This window comes from Homarus americanus, unplaced genomic scaffold (assembly GCF_018991925.1).
Source record: "Homarus americanus isolate GMGI-L3 unplaced genomic scaffold, GMGI_Hamer_2.0 scaffold19179, whole genome shotgun sequence".
Taxonomy (NCBI): domain Eukaryota; kingdom Metazoa; phylum Arthropoda; class Malacostraca; order Decapoda; family Nephropidae; genus Homarus; species Homarus americanus.
In genome coordinates, this window is record NW_024754174.1 from 35,001 (window position 1) to 55,682 (window position 20,682).

The 20,682-nt window shown below is 42.7% G+C and overlaps 1 protein-coding gene across 1 annotated transcript in view; it reads left to right on the forward strand.

Annotated features, from left to right (window-relative positions):
- The first annotated feature begins 3,188 nt into the window (after positions 1 to 3,188).
- LOC121855706 (melanopsin-like) overlaps positions 3,189 to 20,682 on the forward strand; it is a 46,332-nt gene continuing 28,838 nt past the window's right edge. The window contains exon 1 of the mRNA XM_042350792.1: positions 3,189 to 4,062. Coding sequence (XP_042206726.1) covers positions 3,272 to 4,062 — 791 coding nt within the window. The 5' untranslated portion in view covers positions 3,189 to 3,271. The remainder of the gene's footprint in view (positions 4,063 to 20,682) is intronic.

A 20,682-nucleotide genomic window follows, 5' to 3' on the forward strand; every position in this document is an offset into this window, starting at 1 on the left:
TGTAACACATTCAAAGCCACTTAAGAGTATCGTTAAATCTTACTGCAGATATGATAAAGCGTATAAATGGTTCTCATAAGTTAGTTCAGAAAGATAAGGAGGTGAAATATGGCATAACATGTTAATAGACTATAGAATTATCTAAAATGGTCTTTTTGAGAATACAGATATGTCGCAATTTTGATTTTATATTCATTCATAAAGCCTCACGATAATAATTTACCATTATCGATTAAATGTAAACCATAAAAAAAACCCTCTTATATATATTGTTGTTTGAGTCTCTATGTGTGTGTGTGTGTCTTTCTGGTTTATTCTGTCAAGGAGTTAAAAGGGGACTAAGACAATAGGTATAAAAAAAATATCTCTAAGAGGGTGGAACTTTAAGAGACTGTAACCTTTGAGATACTGGAACCTTTGAGAGAGACTAAGCTTTGAGATACTGTAAGCTTTGAGATACTGTAAGCCTTGAGATACTGTAAGCTTTGAGATACTGCTGCCTTAGTCTTCTTTTTTTTGTGGAAGTAGAGACAAGGAAAAAAAATGATCCAAGTAACTTAAGTAACATTTTAAGGCATCTTTATTTAGTTAAACAACCCAAATGTACCCATTCCCAGCTGGGTCGACTAGGAGTACCCTCCCCCCCTTCCCACGGTTCCTTAAGTTACCTCTAAGTATAAAGTAGAATTAAAAGTACGTAGAAAGTAATAAAGTTTCACTGTAATCTTAAATAAAAGAGATGCATAAGAGGCAGAGAGAATTGTTGAGACGAGAAACACACTTGGGAAATATTACCATAAAGAGAAAAATAAATATGTCAATTTTTTTTTTAAGTAATGAAAAAAATCCATCTTCATCATTATCGCCTCATTAGGAAACACGTCAGGGTAAAAAAAATAAATTAAAAATACTAAAACAAATCTGGTCTTTAAAAAAAATGTTAGGTCATCATTAGCATGTGTATGAATAAAAAAAAATCAAGGTAAACTCTTATGTGAAAATAAAATCTATTCAACAGAAGCCTCCATCAGTCAAGTCAGCAAAGGCAATATAATGTCTAGCTCATGAGAATAAAATAAATAACAATGATGATTACAGAAAGGAAAAAAAAAAAACTCCCTTCCTCGTCAATGAAAATATTGATCAGTCAGGTCAGGTGTTGAAGGAATAAACACTGCCAATATATCTTTTATAAGTCCAGAAGAAAAAATGTGGGGCAAATATTTTTGGATGGAAATTAATTGGAGGTTGTGGGATGAGAGAGAGAGAGAGAGAGAGAGAGAGAGAGAGAGAGAGAGAGAGAGATCGAGGACAAAATTCTTGAACACTTGATAACATCTAGCATCTATTTCTTGACACACACACACACACACACACACACACACTGCGAAATATTTCTGGTTTTCCTTTCCACCGTCAACAGCACACTAAACTAGATTTCGTTGCCACACTAAACATTATTACAGGTTGACAACCCTTTATCCGAAATGCCGAAAACCGAAAGTTTTTTGTGGGGCATTTTTTTTATTTATTTTTATTAGCCCAGCCAGGCACAGATCACTGACCCACACCGGGGCCTGGGGGGCAAAAATGTAATAGTAATAATAATTATAATAATAATAATTATTCATAGTAAATAAAATTTTTAATAATTATACACCAAAATAAAATAATAATGATTACAATAATAATAATAATAATAATAATAATAATAATAATAATAATAATAATAAAATATAATAATAAAATTAATAATAATAACAATAACAATAATACTGTAATAATAAAATAATAATACAGTAAAGAAATACAAGAATGAATAAAAAGATCAAAAGTGAGAAACACGACCTAGACCTATGAATTATTATTATTATTATTATTATTATTATTATTATTATTATTATTATTATTTTTATTATATTTTAGACCCCCAGGCCCCAATGTGGGTCAGTGATCTATGCCCGGGTGAGCTAATACACAAATTAAAAAAAAAAAAAAAAAAAACCCTAACCATTCTGAAAACCGAAATGCCTCTGGCCCCAAGGATTTCGGATAAAGGATTGTCAACCTGTATCTTCACCCCCTGTAGTACATGTCTGCCTGCTGGAGAATATCTTATCTTTAGGTCTTACTTCCAACGCCTACAGAAACGATAAATAAATATATCTGTCTGTTTGTCTGTGTTACCATGTTCGATAAGAGCACCGACCATGAGAGGGGTAACACACACATACACACACACACACATACATACATACATACATACATACACTGGTTTATGTAGCCACGCTCGTGTTTAGAGGTTCTCATATTATCTCTCTCTCTCTCTCTCTCTCTCTCTCTCTCTCTCTCTCTCTCTCTTTTAAGACTAAAAAAAATCCCATAAATTTGATGAAAAAAAAATCCTAAAAAAAATAATAATAATTCTGCATCAATTTATTCTGTTGTTGCTTGGTGATCTAGGTACAGCACCACATACCCGTAAGATGGTGAAAGACACTCCCACGAGCCTGATGGTGACTGTAACTATGGTGTTTGGTGACAATAAATGAATCAGATTCCCTCCCTCTAGCCATAAAGAAGGATCTGAAACTTTAAAAAAAATAAATAAACCGATTCTCAGGTTTTATCTTGACTCTTGGTGAGGTCTACAAAAGCATCAAGTCTCACGTCCATAAAGATTTATTTTTGGAATAAATTTTGTGGTTAGACAGATGTATTTGGGATTTTTTTCTTTTTCATATAAGTACTTGGTAAGGAAACTCTTTTAAGTGGGATGTTTAAGTTGTTTTGTTTACGTTCTCTTGTGGGGGTTTCTTTTATTTTTAAATTTTTTTTATTCACCTCTTGTTGTTTTATCTCTGTAAGACCAAAGTTAACTCTGTGGTAAAGTTCAGACGGTTCATTTTATACTTGTTGGTCTATAACGACGGTCGGGGTGTTGTAAGTTTGAGAGATGATATACTTGTTTTTTCTTAACTGTTATGTTGGCAACTTGAGGCACGTGTAAGATATTCCTTTCCATAAAAAAAATATATATTCTTCATTTGTTTTGTTATTTTGAGGAGACGCCGTTACTGTTGTGTTCACTTGACATATTTATTGATTCTTTTCAGTCACCTTACTTGATCTGTTTTATCGCGGTTTTATTAGTTATTACTGACTACATTTATCCTCCCGTGTACAGGAGGAGTCCGAGGCGCTCAAGGATGGCCACAACGACACTCACCCCTGGAGTCTGCCCTGACCTGACCTGACCTGACTTCTCGTGATGGCGGACAGAGTCCTTCTTTCCCGCCTCACAATGTTCATCCTGCACCTCTGGGCGGCCATTGAGACCGCCTCCACAGCCACCAAGAACAGACCGGACGCCCTGGACGCCCACCACAGCCCCAAGAACTCCCTCACAAATTTCTTCAAAAGGACCTTCGATCGACCAGCCTTCGACGATGACAAAAGCGGGGGGAGCGAGCTAGGTGTCGATATAAAATACGATTCCTATGATTCCGGTGTTAGTGAAGAGAGGCGAGGGGGTGCGTCTGGGACGGCCGACACCCTAGCGTTTGGTCTGTATAATGTTAGTAAAGCGGGTGATGGTACAACTCCCCGCCAGAGACGTAATGACACCATAAACAAACATGGAGACCAGATTACTCCCAAGGCGGTCATCTACTGTACTAATAGTGTGGAGGAAATTATAATTAATGAATCAAACACCTTAACTTCCATTGACGTAAAGAGTTACGATAACTTTACGAACGTTACTGATGGTTATAGTAATAATTCTTTCCTTGAAGAAAACGGGATGAAAAAAAAAGGGAGTTACTATGATACAAGAAATGATGTCGGTACCAGCAGCTGGCCCTGTGGTGGCCTCCCCACCATGTCCTCGGCCTGGACGTCAATCATCAAGGACAAGGCGCTGCTGTGCGTGGTGAACCAGCACTGGCTGGAGTACGACCCGCCCTCCCACACGAGTCAACTGGCCCTGGCGGTCGTCCATGTGGTGGTGATGGTGGTGGGCGTTGTAGGCAACGGCCTTGTTATTTACCTCTTTATCAGGTGAGTGTTAAGGTGACCATTACCTTGATTACTTTCTTGTGATTATATTATGACTTTGGTCTTCACGGACAGGTAAATGTAATGCACAATATTTAACTATACCTATTAATTACTTATTAACGTTTATTTATCTAATATATACAATAGTGTGTTTGCTTCTTTACTGTTTGTGAGTGTTTCGTTATGTTCAGCTACAGTTTTTAATATAGAGGCTGGAATTTGATATGGAGCTGTACAAAGCACCCCAGAAGTGTCCCGAAGATGGAATTTAAGGTGGTTGGTCCCAGTGATTGGCCCTCACCCCAAAGGTTGGAACACCTTCATTAAATTTTTTTTGTCTGTTTCTTTGCTCTGTACAGCCATTTGTTTGAAATAGAAAACTGAAATTTGGCTTACTTGTACAGATACCTCAAAGAATGCTTACGAACGTCTAAATTTAGTGTTGTCGTTTTATGCGCGTGCACTTAATTTCGGCCAAGGACAGACATAAACTGCGTGGCTTCACCCATTTTGGTTAACTTTACGTCTCAAAACAGACCCGGGAAATACCGAGTTCCCCAGCTGGGGTATATATATATATAAGATGCCCGAGCACCATCCGCCTCGCAAAATACTACACGGCCAACGCCATCAAGGCAATCGGTCCGCCGGCGGCCAGCGGAAAAGGGATTAAAGACGACTCTAAGGACCTAATCAAAATATACGAGTTGCAACCTTTAGCCCTGGAGGACAACCTGACCAGGAGGAGGAATGGAAATGTCTTTCCTGGCCCACAACAACCCTGCCCCGCCTGCGGCTCCCGCCTAGTCTAACACAGCCACATGAGGTGGCATCAACGCTCGTCGGCGTTAAACCTCATCCTTTCATAACACAGAGCTACGACGTTGTCAGTAGGTCGATCCCCTGGCACTCCCAGTTCGCCCAGCTGTAAATGAGTACCTAAGTTTACAACTTAGGGAAGTGAATGCGGTCGAGTGCATTACCGGTCATGCTGCCTCCTTGTGTACTGAAGGCTTAGTATAGAGTGTGCTGTATCCACACTGTCTCTAACGGGAAGTCATGCCTGTGGGACCCACTTTCACACTTCACGATGGACTGTCGTAAGCAACCAAAGTGAGAGAGTGACAGGGAAATAAAATAACCTAAGTGAGAGATAAGAGGGAGACGGGACAACCAAGGTAAGAGAGTGAGAGGGGTGAGAGGCAGGAAGCAACCACAGGCAGCTAGTGATCTAAAGGTGAGGTAATCCTCTGTTAAACTCGAGGAATTCAATAACCGAATACCACTAAGGACTTGGGATCTCAAAAGCCATTCTTGTGGAACACATTCATATTACGGGTCTCTTAGAACCCGACCCAGTTTTGCATATAATCCGACTTGTATTGTTTAGAACCGTATGTTATTATGCTGCCATTTATAACACCAAGCACAAACCAATAACTTTTAACTTAAACAAACTTTACCTTAGTCAGCCTGTGGCAACCTAATTCAGACTAGGTGAAAATCGTCTGGACTAACAAGCTGATCAAAGCAATCTGGAGAAGCTATTTATATTGGGACACACACACACACACACACACACACACACACACACACACACACACACACACACACACACACCGAAGGGTCAAGACGTACCTGGCGCTCCTCTGGGAGCAGCCAGGTCAACTGTTAAGTTGGCCCATACCAATTCCCTCCCCTGAACCCTCCGCCCCACCGAAATATCAAAAAATTCTCGCCAGAAGTTACAATTTCATTTAGGAAAGGAATGGAACCAGTGTTGAACAGAGGTGAACAGTGGTGAATAGTGCTTAAGTCAGTAAGAACAACTCAACAGTAACAGCCGAGTCGTACCCAAGTTAAGCTTCACACAGTGAGGTCCCAGTGAGACCCAACAACAACCAGCGATGTGTTAATCCGTCTATGATAGGAAGGCCTGGGACCACACGTTACTCATATAACACCATCTGTGAGGGAATTACTACACCACGTGATGCCCCTCATAGCACCATCTGTGAGGGAATTACTACACCACGTGATGCCCCTCATAACACCATGTGTGAGGGAATTACTACACCACGTGATGCCCCTCATAACACCATCTGTAAGAGAATTACTACACCACGTCAGGTCCCTCATAAAACCATCTGTGAGGGAATTACTACACCACGTGAGGTCCCTCATAACACCATCTGTGAGGGAACTACTACACCACGTGAGGTCCCTCCTAACACCATCTGGGAGGGAGTTACTACACTACGTGTTTGCTGTTCAACACCTATATTCATTTGTATGTTCACTGTATGTTCCTTTACCTTTCACTAATGAAGGCTTTTGTTATACCACCAATGTATGTAATAAGTCATTTATGTCCAATGTATATTTTCAGCCTTCGGGCTGCAGAACTTTTTCAATAAACCGTCAATTATTATTATTATTATTATTATTATTATTATAAAATGAAACACAAACGCCTCAAACGCTTTCGTGTATGCACATCTTGCGGGAACAAACATTACATATGTGTGTATGTATATGTACGTATATGTATATGTGTGTATGTATATGTACGTATATTTGTGTGTGTGTATGTATCTGTATATATTACCAATACTGCACTATTGGTTGAAGTGTGTGTTAGATGCCAGTCGAATCAGATACTTCAGACACACTCAGACACACTCAGTGACACACTCGGGGGTCAATAGCCTTGTTTGTGACCGTCGGGGGAAATATAGATCTTGATCTCAGTTTTCCGAGAACAGAGCACCAATGGTATGAGCTGTAACACTAATTCTTGTGAGGCGTGGGCGGCAGACGATGGGGGCGGCAGACGGTGGGGGTGGCAGACGGTGGGGGTAGGTGAGGATGGTGGTGGCGGCAGACGGTGGGGGCGGCAGGCGGTGGGGGTAGGTGAGGATGGAGGTGACGGCAGACGGTGAGGGTGGCAGACAGTAAGGGTAGGTGAGGATGGTGGTGCTGGCGACAGGCCCTGGAATTAAAACTTCTGCTGCGATTTAGACAAGGTATTTCTGTGTGTGTGTGTGTGTGTGTGTGTGTGTGTGTGTTTGTCATGTCGCTTTTGTGTTTTACATTATTTTTGTTCCACGCGGCTAAACTCGTTCCCAGTATTCATTATAAACAACTAAGTCTCTCTGTAGTTAAGCCGCCGATTTTTACACACCATCAAAGAGGAGTATAATTATTTACCGTGAGTCAGAGGGAAAAAATTATCAGACACATAACAGCGGAAAACTGTGAGATAAATTACCTGTAAATATAGAGCAGGTAAATTTATATTCCTGTTTATTTGTTGTGGTGATTGATGTAAACGGTAAACTGATCTGTTGTTGTGGTGATTGATGTAAACGGTAAACTGATCTGTTGTTGTGGTGATTGATGTAAACGGTAAACTGATCTGTTGTTGTGGTGATTGATGTAAACGGTAAACTGATCTGTTGTTGTGGTGATTGATGTAAACGGTAAACTGATCTGTTGTTGTGGTGATTTCATGTAAACAGTAAACCAATCTATGCCTATTGTGGTGATTGATATAAATAATAACCTAATCTATATCTCTTGTGAAACAGAAAACAATAACAAATAACTCACATATACAAACATACATACGACGAGTCTAGGCCATGTTAGATACAGCACCAAGACCTGTAACATACTGGTAATGTACGTCCCGAGAGAGAGAGGAGGTTGTCGACACACACTACACATGCTATATACGATACTGCTTTACTGCCGAGTTGATTACATTACCTCCTACTTCCTCTGTGTGTATATTGCAGTAATGGCCTCACCTGTTACGTGTGTGTGTGTGTGTGTGTGTGTGTTTATGAATAGTACAGAGAGAGAGAGAGAGAGAGAGAGAGAGAGGGAGAGAGAGAGAGAGAGAGAGGGAGAGAGAGAGAGAGAGAGAGAGAGAGAGAGAGAGAGAGAGAGAGAGAGAGACGTAAACACAGACATACATACATGCACAAACAGACAGACAGACAGACAGACATTTTCCAAGAGATGAAACAGTTGTATACATAAAGACAATCAGGTACTAGTTAATCGCCATATAAGTTAAATATAATTAACCTAACCTAACCTTCATTAATTTAGATCAAGATTAAACTATTTCTAACAGTCATATCTAATAAAACTAATTAACTAGCACAGGTAGTACAACTTTCTTACCTAAACCTTTAACAATAGAGTCTAGAACAAAATGTATATACCAAAAAACAATAATATTCAAGGTTAAAACAATGTGTCAAAACAACAACAGACTAAAAAAAAAAAATCCATTCTTGATTTGGTATGACGAGTCGGCCTCTTCTCTTCTCTTCTCTTCTCTTCTCCTCCTCTTCTTCTCCTTCCTCCTCTTCCTTCTCCTCTTCTTCCTCTCTCGATTTGGGATCTTCCAGTGAGTAGTTTCTTATGTCGTGTTGTTAAGAGGAAGTTGAGAGCCTTATAGGATATTAAGGAATGTTTTTAATTATAATTTAATTTGATTACTGCTGCTCTCTCTCTCTCTCTCTCTCTCTCTCTCTCTCTCTCTCTCTCTCTCTCTCTCTCTCTCTCTCTTGCCCTGGATAACATTATTATATCTAGAGCCGCCAGAATTTGTTATGTCTCTCTCTTACCACGCGATCCATTACTCAAAATCTCTCCACCTAGTGTGTGTCAACGTCTGGTGCTGTGTTACCTAGGCAATGCCTGCCACGAGTGTGTCAACGCCTGGTGCTTCCCAGTGTGGTCAATTGGTGCCTAGTGTGTCAACGCCTGGTGCCCCCTAGTGTGTCAACGTCTGGTTTCCTTTACCTAGTGTGTCAACGCCCGGTGCTTCCTTACCTAGTGTCAACGCCGTTTCATCGCAGTGCGTGTCAACGCCCGGTGCTTCTTTACCCAGTGTGTCAACGTCTGGTGCCTTTACCTAGTGTGTCAATGCCTGGTGCTTCCTTACCTAGTGCGTCAATGCCTGGTGCTGTGTTACCTAGTGTGTCAATGCCTGGTGCTTCCTTACCCAGTAGTGTGTCAACGCCTGGCGCTTCTTTACCCAGTGTGTCAACGCCTGCGCTGTCACCCAGTGCAACGCCTGGTACTTACCAGTGTGTCAACGCCTGGTACTTCCTTACCTAGTGTGTCAACGCCCGCGCCTTTCTTACCACAGTGTGCTTCAACGCCAACGCCTGCTGCCTTTACCCAGTGTGTCAATGCCTGGTGCTTCCTTACCTAGTGTCAACGCCCTGGTGCTTCCTCACCTAGTGTGCAATGCCTGGTGCTTCCTTACCTAGTGTGTCAACGCCTGCTTCCTTACCTAGTGTGTCAACGCCTGGTGCTTCCTTGCTTCCCATGTGTCAACGCCTCGGTGCTTCCCTTACCCAGTGTGTCAACGCCTGGTGCTTCCTTACCTAGTGTGTCAACGCCTGGTGCTTACCCAGTGTGTCAACGTGTCAACGCCCGGTGCTTTCTTACCTAGTGTGTCAACGCCTGGTGCTTTACCGGTGTACCTAGTGTGTCAACGCCCGGTGCTTCCTTACCTAGTGTGTCAACGCCCGGTGCTTTTCTTAATCAGTGTCAACGTCTGGTGCTTCACTTACCCAGTGTGTCAACGCCTGGTGCTCATCGGTGTTACCCTGCGCAGTGTGTCAACGCCTGGTCTCATTTAGCTGCGCTTCATTTCCAGTGTGTCAACGCCTGGTGCCTTTTTACCTAGTGTGTCAACGCCCGCCAACGCCTGGTGTGTCAACGCCTGGTGCTTCACCTAGTGTGTCAACGCCCGGTGCTTCCTTACTCAGTGTGTCAACGCCCGTATGCTTCTTGTGCCTAGGTGTGTCCTTACCTAACGCCTGCTTTACCTAGGTGCTTCCTTACCTAGTGTGTCACAAATGCCTGGTGCTTCCTTACCTAGTGTGTCAACGCCTGGGTCATGTTGTATATAAACCTTCCATTAACCCACGAGACAAAAAAATAAAACGTAAAGGGAGATATACAGATATTGTTGTAGGGGGGGAGGGGGGAGAGAGAGAAAAGGAAGATGTATTGTGATTTTCTGAATGTGGAGGAGGAAGAGAAGGAGGAGGAGAGAGGAAATAGAGAGGAGGGAGGAAGACATTAGTAGAATAGATAAGTTAATGAGAGACATAATCAGAGAGACAAAGAACTAGGGAGTGTATGGTTAGGTTAGGTTGGATATTTTAGATTAGAGACTGACCCTGAGCCTGACCTTGGCCCTAAGACTGAGACTAAACCTGACCCTGACCTTGACCCTGACCTTCACCCTAACCCCTGAGCTTTAGCCTGACCCTGAACACTTACGTAACCTTCACCACTATGGCGACAGATAACAAATTCAAAACAACTTGAGGTGACAGGGAATTTTTTTTTTTATTCTATCAGGAATTTTGTCGGGAAAAAAAAAATATTATGATGGAAGTTTTTTCTGCCGATTCCTTTTGCTCCGGGGTGAAATTTAGACTGGTGGGAGAGGAAATTGTCTTGTAGTGGAAATTGTATTGTTGGGGAAATTATCTTGAAGGGGAAATTATCTCCCATGTGGTTTTATCTTGTTTAAGGATTTAGGGATTTTGTACGGGTCTGTGTTACCTGCTGACGGTCCTGTAAACTGGGAGGTGAAGTGAAGGGTAACGGACCTATGGCAGTCTCTTTGATCACTCGGCATGTAACAAGTGCGTCAATATGCTCTATTTGTTTTACCTATACCACGTAAAAGAGAGAGAGAGAGAGAGAGAGAGAGAGAGAGAGAGAGAGAGAGAGAGAGTCACTGTAGGTACCTCACTTAATACTTATTTTTTCCATTAGCGTTCTTAAATACTTCGTTGTTATTCGTCGAGGTTCATACAAGAGGAGCTTAATTAAACACTCCTAAAATCAAACAGCTACAAGACAATGCTCATGCGAGTAGTCATCATTGTGGTCGACCGAGAAGACTGAAACGGGAGGCTGTGTAAACTCCTACTGTTTTGAATCAAATGTCTCGTGCGACTAAAGTTACGTTTTATAATCAAGAAAAAAAATAATCTTTCGGGACTATACATTAAAAAAAATAGTCATATGAACGAAACCATCAGAGGTGTGAGCGAAAAGATGTGACGTAGATGAGAGACAATACTTCGGGCTTCACAGAATAATCAAATCACAAAGATATTACCAGATGCAGCCTTGAGACAACAGCAACAGACTCCTATATGAATCAATACCTGGCAACACTCGGTGGCAGCTGCCTTTCATTGCCAGGTCCTCAGAGGGTGAAGAACCCTTCCGGTGAATGTGGTCTGTGAGGTTAAGGTCCTCGCGCCCACTTGGTAACACCGACGGCGCTACAGTTTCTCCCGCCTTTCTGTTGTTTTCCCTTAGATTTAGTCTTTTTGAAGAACATTAAACAGAAAAAAATATAATTTGGTAAAGGAATGACAAAAAAGTCTTCAAATTATATAAAAGTTAATACATATAGTAATTAAGTAGAATATTTAATTCGGTAGTTTTGAATATATTCTAAGAAAAACCTGAAAACTGGTTTAACAAAGACCATTTATCGTACAAGTTGCTTCAAACAGAAAATATGCTAGTAAGGGAAACCGTAAGGTGAACGTAAACATAACGAAGGCAAAAAATAAATAAACAAATAACAATAATTACACGGACGGACAACGCACCAACCCGACATACAGACAGACGAAGGCAACACTACATGTTTCTTCCATAGTTACGGCGAGGCATAAAAACAGTAAGTCCTCTTACCAAAAAGGAGGTAGAATATTTAATCAAGAGTAATGGCAGAACTCTTACTGAATAGGCTATTGTCGTGTGTGTGTGTGTGTGTGTGTGTGTGTGTGTGTGTGTGTGTGTGTGTGTGTAATGTTTGTGCGTTCGCACACAGGGTGGTGAAATGTGTATAGTGTGGCAGCATTATGTCAGTGTTAAGGTGCAAGCACTGCTTACTCCCTCTCGCTTTCAGCTGCCGCCGCTGGCTAGCCCTCATGGCGAACAGGGAAGCAGCTTGCATAAGTCTTCCCCTGCCATTACACAGCCTCTTCACCACCAAGACTCCTGCTGTGCCTCCTCGTGGAAACACACGGTAACTGGGTGCCTCGTGGGCCCAGGCTAGACCAGCAGGGGATCTCGGAGTAGCAGTGGGCCCCAGAAGGATAGCGCATAAGCCCACTGACGTGTGGCACGTTCTGGCGCCTACCAACCATTGCCCTGCTGCCTTGCCGATTAACCTCGGTAGGTATAGGGCTACGGGAGTAAACCCAGAAAGAAAAATCTGTGGTGGTGCCTCTCATAAGGAAGACATGCTTACAGAGCTCCAACAAGACCCCAACGGTGGTATAGGCGGAAGAGGTGACCAACATGGAAACCCAACGACTACACCGGCAGATGAAGGCAATGCCTGACGGACAGGCTACTAAGGCGAAAGCCAACAAACTGGGCTATCGGCAGTCCATTGCAACTCTCCCTCTCCCCAGTCGTTGCAAAACTTGCATCACTGGATCAGGAAAAGGGAGAGCCAAGATGTGTGGTTGGAGCCTGCGCTCCTGCCTCACCACATAAATCAACTCACGTGTAGCCATCATCCAGCTCATCAAACCACTCATAATCATCAAACCCCAATACCCCCAAAAGTCCTATGGCGACGGACGAGAGGCGACGGAGACAGGCAGAGATGACTGCCGGGAGTCTCTAGTCACAACTCTGCACATGGGCGGCACAGATAGTATGGTCGTTTATGCACTGGGATCTAGGCAGCAGTGCAATCCGGTCTTGTCTGTGTGACTGAGCAACCCTTACGAGGAGCCACGCTGCTCACCCCACATGGGAAGGGGGGTAAAATGGGTGCCCTAAACATAGCCTCCCTAAAAAAACAACCTGGCTGGGCAACCGCACCCAGTAAGGTCATCCTTATGCGGTCGAAAACACAATCAAAATCACAACTCCAAACAAAAAAAACTTTACAACCTCTTACGGTCGCCGAAATTATCTACACAGTTACACGTATATCGAGCTGTGGTCCTCCCAACTCTGCTATATGGCAGCGAGACATGGGTCACATACAGATGCCACATTAAGTCGCTTGAAAACTTTCACCAACGTAGTCTACGTTCCATCCTTTGAGTTTGCTGAGAAGACAAGAGAACAAATGCCAGTATTCTTGCTGACACTAACTGTAGGAGCATCGAGGCTACCATTATCCATGAACAACTACGTTGGACTGGCCATGTTACCTGCATGGACGATAGTAGACTGCCAAAGCAGCTACTTTACAGTCACCTAACGCATAGTAAACGTACTGCTGGCGGGCAACTAAAGAGGTATAAGGTTAGTTTTATGACAAACCTGAAACAGAGCCACATCGACCCCCTCACCTGGGAGACGAATACTCCACACCGTAACGCTTGGAGGAGCACCATACAAGAAGGTGTCAATACTTTCGAGTTAGCCCGACTGCATAACGAGGCAGACAAGCGCCAACGCCGGAAAGACGCTGCCGCCGCCCCTCCCGCACTAGATGCAGCCCTCCACACGTGCAACTTCGGTGATCGACCCTGCTGGTCCCGTATCGGCCTCTTTAGTCACCTCAAAACTCACCAATGAAGGTGACATCCCTAATAACTCGTATCATTGCATCATAGCTGGATGATCGTCATACTCGATTCCGATTGACAGCAAAGTAGTAGTAGGGGGTTTGATCGCCTCCTTTCGTATTTCTCTCTCTCTCTAACTTCACACTCAACTCTTATCTCTTTTCCTATCTTTAAATTCTTGCTTCTCATCTACACACGAACACATAAGAGCATATGAGCCACCAAAGGAATTTGAGGCCACCCTAAACAGACAAACACTAAGGCCTTGAAAGCTAACCTTAACAATCCTCTCGCAGGGGACTAATAAGTAAACAAACAAACGCTAGAAGATAAGTATAGACTTCTCACTACGGCGGCCTTGAGTTCTTACGGTCATTGGATCTGCTTCATGAGGTCATAAAAACGTCACGAGTTCATTAGGCTACGAGGTCATAAAAGCGTCACGAGGTCATAAGGCTACGAGGTCATAAAAGCGTCACGAGTTCATTAGGCTACGAGGTCATAAAAGCGTCACGAGGTCATAAGGCTACGAGGTCATAAAAGCGTCACGATGTCATAAGGCTACGAGGTCACAAAAGCGTCGCGAGGTCATAAAAAGGTCACAAGGTCATATAAATGTCACAGAAATAAAACCTCACGAGGTCATAAAAAAGATAACATGGTCATAAGGTCATAAGGTCACAAGGTCATAGAAAAAGGACACGAGGCTTATGGCCATTGATTCAGTAAAGCCAAAAGGTCATAAGGTCTTATAGTAAGATAATAAATCCCTTGAGGTCCTTCTAATTATTTTTCTCCTCCTTCTCCTTCTCCTCCATCTCCTCCCCCTTCTTTTTCTCCTTGTCCTCCTACTCAATAATCTCCTCCTCCTCCTCCTCCTCTTCCTCCCTCTTCATAGACCAATAAATAAACTATCGGGGACCTACTCCTTCACACAAAGGTTCTTTATGGAGGCACAGGAAGAGTGAGGAGTTGGGGTGGGAGAGTGGAGAGGGGTGGGAGAAGGGGAGGGATGGGAGAGGAGGGGGATGGGAGAGAGAGGGGATGGGAGAGAGGAGGGGGATGGGAGAGAGAGGGGATGGGAGAAGAGATGGGAGAGAGAGGGGGTGGGAGAGAGAGGGGGTGGGAGAGAGAGGGGGATAGGAAGATGAAGAAGAAGGATAAAGGAAGTGTGTGTGTGTGTGTGTGTGTGTGTGTGTGTGTGTGTGTGTGTGTGTGTGTGTGTTTTCCCCTGACTGTGTCTCGTGTCCATGAAGACTGTTTGTAGTTCGGTCTCTTCTAATTTCTCTGAGAATCGGCTGTCGGGGGACTGTCATGTTGAGGCTGTTCTCTGGTGATGGAGGTACAGTCCTATTCTAGTTCTCAATGTATTTCGTTTCTCACTTCAAAAGCAGCTATATATCCAACTGAGAAAATAGTTGCATATAAAGTTGGTTTTGTTTCTGTGAAACTTAAGAAATCTTTGAAGTGTGAAGCATGTTGTAGTGTACTATTTACCTCAAATGTTGATGAAACTCCTGCATTAATCACTACAAAAACCAAAGGGAATCTATCATTTCAAACTAAAGATGTCATTGCTATACTGTAAGTAGCTTATGCAAAAAGATATTCAGAGAAAAATTATTGCTTACCAGTAAAATACACCTCTACGCAAAACTGTCAACATATGATTGCCACAAAATTTTAAATGATGTATTGTCAAAGTTCCTGAACAAAAATATATTCTCGGGCTTGACAATACACATGTCAGAAAGTGATCCTCTCCACAATCATCTTTTTATTGCTAATCAAAGCAGTAACTGAGACCTATCTACAGGTGAGATACACATATGAAGGCAAACAGTTCACAGCACAAAATGCATCTCAAAGCTGTCAAAAGTAGAACTAGCATGAATAAGTTAATATTGTTCAGCGGAATCTAATGTTCAGTCTGCAAGGTATAAATGCACAGAGATCGCCACTCCTCTCACTTGGCTCCACACGGCCCTGATATTGATACCATTGCCATCTCGCCTGGTCACACCTCCCAAGATTCAGACCTCAGTGACAGTCGTGCTTCGGTGCTACTATAGTATGCGGTCTACCGAGCTGGAGTCGTCTCTACCGGGATATTTGCATTGTAGCATCCATTAACCAGGTTAGGTTAGGTTAAATTAGGTTAGGTTGGGTTAATAGACGCTACAGTGTAAATATCCCGGTAGATCAACTTCGGTTGGGTAGACCGCTTACTATAGTAGCACCAGTGCTTTTATGGAAAACTCTGACTGGTGGGGCGACATCTATGCCTCGGGCGATGATACGCCCCCTGCCACCCTCCCAAGGGGCCCAACGCTGCGAAACAGTGGATTCCGCAACTATTCAAGGACTCTGCATTCAATGACTTGCTAATCAATTTAATTGGACGACAAAATACTATAAACAACACGGTGTCAACCTTCAATTCCAAAGGAGAGGAACCGCAACTATGTCAAGTGTTTGACTCATGAGACGTACGAAACACTTAAGGTCCAGTTTGACGGGATAGTCCAACCTCCCTCCAGCTGACGCAGCTGAATGTTGTCACAACCTGGTTAAACAGTTCCCCCCAGTTGCCGATATCGAGGACGCTCGGGAACATAATTCCCCGTATACTGAATATCCGCCGCTACTACCGTGGGAACTCCCCCAAGCCGCTGTCGTTGTGAAATGTTATGATTGTATCAATATTTCATTAATGTACAGTTAATTAAGAGGACTTACGTGCTTTTGTGTAAAATTTTGTATCCACACTGGCCTGTGTGTGAGCCCGTGTATTGTTAAGATAAATGATGAAACTAAAGTATTTCCACACTAATCTGACCCGTAAGCCACACCTCTTTTCTATACTAATAACAGATTGGTTCATAGAGATATCAAACTAAATGTGTTCACAATTGGTAAGCCGACCTGTTATTATCTAAAATAATATTAAATATTTATCTGAACTATCAATATGGAAATGGTTTCAAGGCATTAGCACTTCAGAGATGATGTGAGAAAATGTTAAATATTTACCATAAACGGTCGATATGAATACGCGCTTGTACACGGGCAGTCCGGGGGGGGAGTAAGACGCCCAGGGAAACCAATCAGGTATTTGTAGCTCTTGACGAGGCCAGGTTAGAGTGGAAAGGGTATAGTAGTCAGGCAGTACTCGTGCAGTACAGTAATACATTTCCATTTTCATTTCACACAGCAGCCAATCACAATGTCTCGTGCTGTAGTGTGAAGTGGTGTTGGCCAATTATGACAACAGGGGTAAACTGAGCTCGCAGTGCGAAGGGGAACACCGGTAAACACTCACCCACCTTGCTTTCGTACATGCCTCTGTTGCATCTAGAGGCATGCAGCATAGCATGCGATAACGCGTGCTATACTGTACTGCCCAGTAAGAGGCACCGTGTAAACCCGCCCATACACACTGCGCAACGAGAAGCATTCGACGAACACTGGACACACCAGAAACAACGGATAGCGCCACACTATGGCGTAGTAACCGGTGATGACAACCGCCACTACAAAGAGTATCAACCTCTGACTCGATCCCAACAGATTGTGTGCACGAGACTGCTCCTAGGGTACAGGTACCTATGGGAGTACATTGGCCACCCTGAGCCTGGCAGCACTGTTTGTAAACTTTGTGGTCAACCCGACTCTCACACCCTCTCTCACTACATCCTCACTTGCCCAATGACCTCCTCCTACAGGTCCCAAGCTGTTACCAACACCTCGTCCTTCCTTAACCAAACATCCCTCCTCCTAGAGACAGGCCTGGCACTAGGGACCTGCCACGCTCTGCCATAAACAGATGAATTGTATCGGGAATCCCCCCCCCCCCTCACATACTCATCCTCCTGTCACTACATGTAACTTGCTGACAAAAACCTCCTTGGCCCTTCAGGCACTTGTATCCTTAATGCACGAGTCACGAAGGTAAGCATGAATTCCACATACTTCCCTGTTGGGCGCTGTAAACGAAGACTTTCTTATAGGGGGAGACTTTTACATAATAATGGTTGCCCCTCGTGTAACGAGGATGGCCGCCCCATGAATTTGTTAAAGGTGTAGAAGCTGTCGCCAACACAACAATCACACCCTAAGTTAACGAGCTGCATGACACAGTGTCAAGGAATAGTCCGAGAAGACCGGGCAACTGCACTGGCTAACCATTACCCCGGAACACGATCCGCAAATCGATTAACATCCAGGTTCCCAATTACTGCTGGGTAGACAAAGGCAAATGGCGCAAAGAAACTTGCCCATAGTTTCACGCTGCCAGGGGATCGATCCCGGGTCCGCTTGCTTGCAAGGCAAGCATGCTGACCATTACACCACATACATAAATACATACATACACACGGCATAACACACACATATGAAAATAGTCATGTCCTAACGCCCCACACACACAGGTCCGTTGGCTTTCAAGATGCATAGTTTGGTTAGGTTATGTTTCATTCATGACTGTGGTGAAGCGAGGCGGGTGAGGTGGTGTACTGTATGACCCAGTGGAGGAGGGCAGACTACTGTAGCCTCCTCCTCCTGCTGGTGTGGTAGTAGTGTGGTGGTGGTGTTGGTACTAGCATTGGTGGTGGCAGTAGTATTAGTAATAAAGTCGCCGCACCATAACCACACACATACTCTGCACTAACACATGGTACTTTTATATAGACAGCGACGGGACCACTGGCGACCATAAAGACGGTATAAGGATAAGAGCTGGGTCCGCGTGAACGAGTGGGGGGCAACACGTTGGTTCAGGGATAAGGGAGGGAGACCGTTGTAGGATACGAAGGACTCTAAGACTTAACTGATGAATTAAACGATAATCAATAACTATGATAACTTGGACGTACCTGAGATATGGTGTGTTAATGTCCCACGAAGAGCTGTTTTAACTCACACTTACCTGGAAAAAATGTGAAAAATTCCGTTAAGATTACCTGTCGTCTATACCACCCATACGGTTATTCACACACCAAACTCACAGGAACAACTAAGACAGAACCAATGATCTTAAGCATTAGTTTATGTCAAATGAATGACTATGAGAACTTGTTCATTATGTCCAGAACACAACAGTAGTATTATTAGTAGTTACCTTGTGCTGGTGGTAGCGGAAGCCCTGGCGCAGTAAAGGGTCACCCCCTGGCACCGTCTCGACACTTTTATGACACTTCATGGCACTTGACGACATCTTGCTATACTCCATGACACACTTTACATCTTGCGATAGTTCAAGATATTTTGCAGCACTTAACGACATTAATGACACTTTACGACACTTTGAGAGATGTCACAGCATCTTACGACACTTTTCGATACCGTATGACACTATTGTATGTTGCTTGGGCACTTTATAATTATTCGAGACTTTATGACACTTTATGCCACTTTGTGACAAACTATTTGGCTTTTTACGGCACTTTAGAGCACTGACACTTAGGAAACTGACACTTTAGGACACTTCTTGATATTTAAGGACGCCGCGACACTTTACAACACTTTATACCACCCTTTTTGGTGCCCACAATTATTACATTATGACACTTATAAGTTTTTGGAACACAACACTTCATGTCACTTATAAAACTTCATAACACACATTTACAACGAGTATAAATACTTTACATTACTTATAATACATCTGATCACTTTACTTATTGTTCTTACCAGGATATTTGGTGTGATTCATGTGAATTTGACCTTCATTTACGACGGAAATGAGTCATTATGGAGTTATCACCCCCGTACAACCTGATTTAACCAACCAAAGAAAGTTATTTAAACTTACCTAACTTCCGAGCCGTCCCCGCTATATTAAACAGCAAGTACTGGTGGCAATGAACGTAAAATTATTGGAACATCATGGTGTAATTTTACGTTTTTATGTGGACGTGAGAGCACCGAGTGGGTCAGTTGTAAACACACAGACGACACGCGGTGAATGCAGATTTACGCTAATTTCTTGCGTGAATTTACTATCTCGGTTTATGATCCATTTGTGACGGAAGTGGTTTTAGAAAAAGTTCTTCCTATTGACTAGGTATAACTAATGGTGAACACAAAATAGCTCTAATCGAGTTGGATCTGAAACCAATAATACCATAAACACTTGTAACACTTGCAAACACCTGTAACACTTGCAAACACTTGTAATACTTGCAAACACTTCATAAGACTTAAACACTGTACTACACTGACGAATACTTTACGACAATTTTCAGTCCTCGTCAATTTCAGTCTTTTTCCCGGCTATTTGTTCGTCTATAAGCTTTCGTGTACGACCTCTCCAGTACTGAGCAGAGACAGCAGTCACAGCACTGTGGTTAATGTACTAGTCTAGACGCCGCTGTTGACATTCCCATAAATCCGAAACCGCTGAACGAACCGCCCAAACCTCGTCCCAGTGATATAACGAGCTGAGTTTGGTCGTGTTTTACTTAGACGTTTCTTCACACAGCTTTAGAGATCATTGTCTTTATCTGTTCTAATTATTAAGTATGAATCAATGTATTACACAAGATTATATGCCAATATTTTAGTTCGTATAGTGGTTCGTTTCTTGATTGAGTCGGATGTATCGAAAAGCTGTTCTTGAACCCCAGAGTCTCCTACGTCATCGATGTCTCAAAGTGATGTCAGGCAACTGGTGACAAAATGTATCCAGAATTGTTTATATTGTTTATCCCGCTTTATTTGCTTATTAAAAAACATTAACCGAACAAACAAATGGAAAACAAAATAAAAAAAGATAAAACTTTATTAAAAATAACAAAACAACGATAGAACACATTTTAAATTATCTTCTTAAACCAAAAATCAAAACTTTCGAAGACGCGTTGTTGTCAATTTCAACAGTTTAAACCAACCACCAGATAGTTCGTAACTAAAACAAATGCAAGGAAAGATTCTTAAAAACAGAAATACATTAATTTGGGATATTTATCCATACTAATATGTTTGAGGGGTAAGCGATGACTTTATGACCATAGCT